At 42.1% G+C, this 7,607-nt stretch overlaps 1 protein-coding gene across 2 annotated transcripts in view; it reads right to left on the reverse strand.

Annotated features, from left to right (window-relative positions):
* The window catches only part of PLOD2 (procollagen-lysine,2-oxoglutarate 5-dioxygenase 2), a gene marked incomplete at both ends in the record, with an annotated part of 112,596 nt that extends 105,370 nt beyond the window's left edge, over positions 1-7,226 (reverse strand). For both annotated transcript variants that reach the window (XM_084231278.1, XM_084231277.1), the window contains one exon: positions 7,112-7,226. In XM_084231278.1, the coding sequence (XP_084087404.1) occupies positions 7,112-7,226 (115 nt within the window). The remainder of the gene's footprint in view (positions 1-7,111) is intronic.
* Between the last annotated feature and the right edge of the window lie 381 nt (positions 7,227-7,607).

The following is a 7,607-nucleotide window of genomic DNA, read 5'->3' on the forward strand; positions in this document are numbered from 1 at the left end:
ATGGTAATTAAATTTGTTAATATGCTAATCTAATTCATTTCAATAAAGAAATTTTATATTTAAAAATGAAATTTAAATTATTAACAGCAGTTTCCATCTTTCAATAAGAAAATAAAATATGTAATGGAAGTTTCCTCTAGGTATAAAACTAGCATGAGTCTGCTATTTCAGTTTTTTCTTAAAGTAAAATTATCCTGAATGAGAAACATTAAAACCTATTTGAAGTTTCTGTATTTTTTATTATAAATTTCACTTTGACAGTGCATTCTTATGACAGTTATTAGCATAGTAATCCTGTACTACTGGGACATATTCAGTAGTATCAATATTGAGCACAGGCTGTAACACCTAAGTCATAAGGTAATACATAAGTAGCACAAGGGTAACAAATCATAGTGCACTCTATAAATTCAACAACTGCTCTGAGTCACTATACCTTGGTTAAAATCTTTTTCTTAAAGATGTATTTATTTATGCATACAAGAGCTGGGGTACAGACCTGAGATGCAAGGGGCGAGAAGACTCAACCAGTGACAGAGTGGGGAACAGAACAGGCAGACTGACTGAAATACACTGCTGAGGGGGGCAGTGGGGAGTCAGGAGAGGTCTGCTGTGCCATGTGGATTGCTCCCTGGCAGGCCAGGGATCGAACTCGTGCTGCAGAGGCTGCAGACCACTTCACAGAGCAGTGCTCAACAACTTGCGCCACCAGGGAGGCCCTAGTTAAAATCCTTTTTTTTTTTTAAAGATTTATTTGTTTATTTATTTTTACAAGCTCTGGGTACAGTCAGAAGCATAGGAGGATGAGAGAATTCACCAGAGGCACAGCGGGGAGCAGAGCAGGCAGAAGGACAGAAATACATTGCTGAGCAGAACAGCGGGCTGCAGGAGAGGTCTGCGCACCATGTGGGACCCTCCTCCAGTGGCCGGGGAGCAGTGAACCGGTTCTGCAGAGGCTGCGGGCAGCTTCGCAACCCATCTCTCAACCGCTGCACCACCAGGGAGACCCTCTAGTTAAAATCTTAATAGCAAAAAAAAAAAAAAAAAAAATCTTAGTAGCTCTGGAAATTAGTCCTCTTATTTAAGCTTAGTTTAGTAAAGTCAAGAACACCAAAAATTAAAAAAGTAATAATAAGCCTCCCTGGTGGCGCAGCAGTTGAGTACAACGCTGTGAAGCTGTCCACAGCCTCAGCAATGCAGGTTCCATCCCAGCCAGCCATCGAGATATCCACATGGCATGGCGAACCTCTATTGTCTTGCATGCTATTCCCCTGAGCAGTATGTTTCAGTCAGTCAGCCTGTTCTGTTCCCCACTCTGTCTCTGGTGAATCCTGTCACCCTCCCACGCATCTGGCCTGTGCCCCGATTCTTGTATAAATAAATAAATCTTAAAAAAAAAATAATGAAATGTAAAATAAAAATATGTCACTTTAAAGTCACCAATAGGGCCTCCCTGGTGGCGCAGTGGTTGAGCACTGGGTTGCGAAGCTGCCCTCAGCCTCTGCAGCACCAGTTCGATCCCTGGCTGCTCCCCGGCCACAGGCGGTGGGTCCCACATGGCGCGCAGACCTCTCCTGCCGCCCGCTGCTCCCCTCAGCAGTGTACTTCGGTCCTTCTGCCTGCTCTGCTTCCTGCTCTGGCTCTGGTGAATTCTCTCACCCTCGCCCGCTTCTGACTGTACCTAGTGCTTGTATAAATAAATAAATAAATCTTTTTAAAAAATAAATAAATAAATAAAGTCACCAATAGCTGTTTAGCCTAATTTATAGCAATGGTTAATGAAAAAAACACCGGACGATAAATGTACTAATCACTTCCTCCCAGGAGCTAAGCCAAAATTTATAACCAAGTTTCTAGACCATATTTCTAGAAGGCACACCTCTGAAGAACTATGCAGCCCTATCCAACTGACCATAAAGGTGTTTTCATCTTTGATTATGGGTACACTATATTACAGTACATGTCTATTTATTTAGTATCAAGCATATTTTTTTCAAAATATATGACAGAGAAGCTCTACATTTAAATTCAAAATACCACAGAACTCACTGGCAACATCAAAAATGAAAAACAGGCTTCTCAAATGCCCAGAGCTAGCGGCTACTGTCCAGATTCTAGCTCCTTCCAACAGAGCACTGGATCTGCTTTAGCCACGGCTTCAGAGGGAATGCCATCTCCGAAGGAAAGAATCAGTAAGGTTTTTCTGTATGAAACCAGATGGTAAATAATTCAGACTTTATAGGCCACACAGTCTCTGGCAACTTACAACTCAACTCTGCCTTGAGCAGCAAAGTAGTCACAGCAATATGTGAAAGAAATTAATATGGCTATGAACCAGTACTACTTTATGGACCCTGAAAATTAGATTCATACAACTTTCACATGTCACAATTTATCATTTTTCTTTTGATATGTTCAACCATTTAAAAATGCAAAGAACATTGTTAGCTTACCAGCCATTCAAAAAGCAGATATCTATTTAGGGCTGCCAGATCTGGCTGTGGGCCATAGTTGCCATCCAGTTTTCCTTCATTCTGTACCTATTATTTTCCTTTACATAAGCCTAAAAATTATGTGTGTTTTCTTTTGGCAAAGGATTCCTTTTTCTTCTCTAGGTCTGTGACACCTAGTCACTCTTTCTTTTAGGTCCCCAAACTAAAATAGAACAATGACGAGGTAAAGCAAGGCACAGACTGTGGCCTGAAGGAAGAGCACCGAGTACCACTTTTGTTACTTCCCAGCTATATGCTCTTCTGCAAGTTACATATCCACTTCAAGACTCCATTTCATAATTTAATCTTTTAAAAAATATCATTATATCATTATATCTAACCACCTGAAAGTATTTCTGGAGGTATGACATTACATTGAGTAAGGTAGGAAGAACGGAAAATTGAGCATGTGGAAAAGTTTCCAACCACTTCAAAAACAAGGTCCTGCCTTTATGTTTCCTTGGTAAGTTCCCCTGTTAGAGAAAGGAAGTTCAGTGAATTCAGTTAAAATTTTAGGAAAAATCCTTTTTAGAGCAGCTAGCAATCTCACTGACTGCATGCCAATATTCATAATTCTCTGAGTGGGCCAGAAACAACCAGATAAATTGAGATTCTTGGTTGTGTTAAAAGAAGAAGTAATGTACTACGAGGAGTACAAAAAATTAAAAAAAAAAAAAAACTATTCCTTCATTTCAAAGAATTGATAATTAACCAAAACACCTATCATACAAAGTAGGTATGGTTTATATAAACCAAATGTATTAAGAAGTTAAAAAGAGAGCCAAACAAAAGATAGTATGGGAAAAATTTCCCAGAAGCTAGATTTAAACAATGAATAGAATTTCAAGGAGAAAAAGCAAACATAGAAATCTGAGGGAGAACCATCCATACATATCTAGGATTGTAGGATTCTCAATTCCACTAGCTATTTCTAATTTTTCTACAACAATACTGTGCTTCCACCAACAGTTTGAGAATTCCCATCTTCACACTTGGTATGGTCTATTTATGTTTAGAATACTTTAGTCAATGTGATGAGTAGAAGGAGTATCTCAATTCATTTTTCACTTCTTGTCCTCATGTTCTCTGGGATTTGTGTGTGTGTTTGTGTGTGTGTTTGTGTGTGTGTATGTGTGTTTACATTATGAAATAAAAGGCACAGTCTGTTTAAGGATAATGAGTTGTTCTGCCTGGCTGGAATCCAAAACTCAAAAAGCAGTCAGAGGACAAGTTCCTCTGCCTTTCAGAGGTGTCTCCTGTACCTTGGTCTTTTCCTCTCCACCCCATAAATTGCTGGTCTGCATCAGCAGATAGGGACAAACCTTTCCTTTCCTCTTTGAATGTTCCCATGTTAATTAAAAAGTTTACAAATCGGGCCTCCCCGGTGGCACAGCGGTTGAGCGCTGGGTTGCGAAGCTGCCCGCAGCCTCTGCAGTGCTGGTTCAATCCCTGGCTGCTCCCCGGCCACCAGAGGAGGGTCCCATATGGCGCGCAGACCTCTCCTGCCCGCTGCTCCTCCTCAGCAGTGTACTTCGGTCCTTCTGCCTGCTCTGCTCCCCGCTCTGGCTCTGGTGAATTCCCTGCTCTGACTCTGGTGAATTCTCTCACCCTCCCCCACTTCTGACTGTACCCAGTGCTTGTATAAATAAATAAACAAATAAATCTTTAAAAAAAAAAAAAGAGTTTACAAATGAACATGGTTGAAAAATACTGGTCTTGAAAGAAACATAGGAAACCATTTCCTCCATATTTTCCCAAAACTTGGTCTCTACCCAATTTAGATCATGAAATTGTCAAGGTAGTTTGGAAAACACAAAAATGTTGTGCCAGGTCTGAAAACCTGGTGCAAATGCTTGGCGGGAATACTTCTCTCATCCAGAAGGCAGAAATATACAGGAAAGGTAAATCAGGTCATGAACATGATTTATTGACACAGACATGGGGATAAAATTTTAAGGTAAAATTCCTATAGAATGTATAGAAATAAATGAGTATTTTTAACCAAAATCTTATTTAAATACTTACCATTCTAAGAACAATGTGGCAGCCAAAAAAGAATAAACACAGTACCCAACAGAAGTCAGAGTAAAAATGCCAAAAAGCAATGTTCTCAACTGTGGTCAATATACAGCACCAAAATTAAGAAAAACTATATTACAACCATTGACTGATGTAATTCAAAGAACACATTCCCTCCTACAATGAAAATAATAGTAAAATCACTTCAAAGACTTGCTTTCGAAAAAGCATCATACTGGGAGTCACAAAGCCTCAAGTACAAATATCTTTCTCTAACCTAGTGGTTTTCAATGCTAGCCTATTCTATCCTTCTGGAGTCACTTAACTATGTTTTTATTTTGAGACATTTTAATTCTCACACCTAGAGGAGGGTACTGCCAGCATCTAGTGGTTAAAGGCCAACGATGCTGCTAAACATTCCTACAATGCACAGGAAAGTCCCCACTTCAAAGAATTACCTAGCTCAAAATGTCAGTAGGGTTTTGAAAGCACGGTTTAATATATTTCTAGAAAATCTGTTTCTAGCCTAGCTAGGATGGGGGTTAGAGATGGTTATCATTCTCCTTAACGACAGTCTATTAAACTAGACAACTTAGAATTCTAAAATTTTCTTACTATTTACACAAGGTAGATAAATGTTTCCAATTTAGTAATTTTTAGTTGTACCATTTAAGGGGCAAAATAGAACACAGTCCATGATTTTGGCCATGTTATAATGTACTGCACTATCTATATTTACTAACTTTTCACATGTACCTACACAAAAATTCACACTGAAACAGGCTACGTTGGCTCGACTTACTATGAATTAATATTCTCCTGCATTTCAGCAATACCCCAATTCCCCATGTCCACCCCCCTAAAACAACGAATCATCAGATTTCAGCATGGGTTTTATGTTGTCATTTTCTGAGGAAAGTATACATATCTTAAATTCACTTTTTCTCATGTTACAATCTATTAAAACTTTACTGTCTAGCTCCATGAAACTTAAAAGCCAGAATAGAAAAGGAAGCTGATTTTTTAAAGTAAGCTTAAAAGCGGCTACAAAGATATGCCTTCTATTAAAAAAGTTAAAGGTGATAGTAATGAAGTAAAATAAAATATTCAAAAATCTTTAAGGTCCCTCTAAAAGTAGAAAAGTCCTTAGGAGTTATTTTATTTCCGAGTAAATGTTCTTGGGTGTTTCAACAAAGAAAGTCATTTTTCCTGGGAATTTTTTTCAAAGCCTCCATTTCCAGGTTTGCTAAAAGCAAACTTGAAACTTGTCTATTCTCTAGGTGTTATACTAAAAGAAAAATTTAAAGTTAGGAAGAAAATTAAGCTCAAATGTAAAGGACTCACACAGTTTTCAAAACTCCATTTTGAAACTATCATATATATCTGAAAGAAAAGCATGGAGTAATTGATGGAAATTCATCTGAATGCAGACGTTTCTCAAGCTAACAAAGCAAGTACTGTTCCGAAGAAATGTAGAAAGATGGGGAGTGTAGCCCACTTAAGTTTTCCGAAACACTTAGATGAAGACAAAACTATCGCTACACCCATTTGCTGGCATTATACACGAAATGCCAACTTCTGAATTTGAGCCTGAAATAGAAATTTCTGTCCTGATCCTTAAATAAAGTACAAACAGAAAAAGCACTTTTCTTTACTTACCAAAAAAAGGTGCCAAAAGAAACTGTTTTAAAAATAACAACAGGACAGCAGAAAGGCGATTAAATGCAAGATCTAATTTCCAAGAGTTGAGGAGCATTAGGGCAAAGAGGAATACCCCAAGGACATCCCTGTGCGCCAAATGGCAACAAAGTATGTTTAGCCAAACTGGTGGTGAGACTCTTTAATCTGCCTAAATGTAAAAAGTTTTGTTTTACATGAACTTGACCAGACTATTCGTTGAAGTTCCAGCTTATGAAAATAAGACAGGGCACCAGTCTTCGAAAAAGACTGGCTAAGGGGACTAGCTATGTGTGCGCAGCTTGCCCTCCAAATCTCCAAAGAGGAAAACTGCTGCCTGGAGGTACTGGGTAGCCAGGCCGCCTTACTGAAAACAACCAAGGGTTTGAGCGTTGTTTTTGGCAAGCGGTAGGTGTTACCGGCTGCTTCCCGAGGCGCTGGAAGGAATGTGTCACCATCAATCAGAAAGTACACTGAACCCCGTGTTTAGGTCACAGCGAGTACTGCCACATCCAACACGGATAAATTACGCCAACTCCAGAAAAGAAGAAAGGGGAGCTGCAGGAAAGGTTTTGCATCCCTATGACCTGCAAGACCAAAAGAAAACCTTAACTTGTGCTGAAGGGAAATTCGCGCTTCCTCTGGTTGCGAAGACCTCCTAGAGCCGCTGACACCCCACACACTTCTCCCGGGACCAGCACAACCCGAGCGCAGTTCTGGGGGAGAACTCGGCAGCCACAGCAGAGACAGTCCACCCCACTCACCTCGGACGTTCCGGAGAAAGACGAGCCCCCCACCTCCTCACTTCTGAGGTTCTGGTAGGCTCCTCGCTCACGAGGCTAGTACGGAGCAGGGGGCGGTGGATGAATGAACTGCCCACCCCGCCGAGCCCTGCCGGACAGGCGCGCTGCGAAAGTGCTCACCTGTGGGGATGCTGAAAGACTTCTCGGAGTTTGTACCCAGGCAGGGATCCCAGGGCTGGAAGACGAGCGCCAGCAGCAGTAGCAGCCGCCGCAACTTGCCGGCGCAGGACCCCATCTTCCTCCCTTCGAGGGAGCTCGCCCGCTCCAGCACCCCAGCCCCCCACCCTCCAGCCCTGCAGCTGCGCATTTCTCGCGAGAGCGCGAGGACAACCCCCCACCCCGGACACACCCAAGTCCGCCCCGGGGCGCACGGCCACTGGAGAGAGGGTGCGCGCAGCGCTCCCGCGGGCAGCAGCCCCAGCCGTAGGGCAGAAGGCCCAAGTCCAGCCGTCGCAAAGCACAGACGGGCGGGCGTCTCTAGCGGCGGGCAACTTATAGGATCCCCCGAGGGGGAGGTGACGGGGCGGGCCGCGTCCCGGCTATTGGCCGCCGCTTGATCCGCGCACTGCTGCGTGCGCCCTGCGGTGGCCTCCGTTCGCCTTCTTCAGCACCACGT

The sequence above is a fragment of the Talpa europaea genome (genome assembly GCF_964194135.1).
Source record: "Talpa europaea genome assembly, chromosome: 4".
Lineage (NCBI taxonomy): Eukaryota > Metazoa > Chordata > Mammalia > Eulipotyphla > Talpidae > Talpa > Talpa europaea.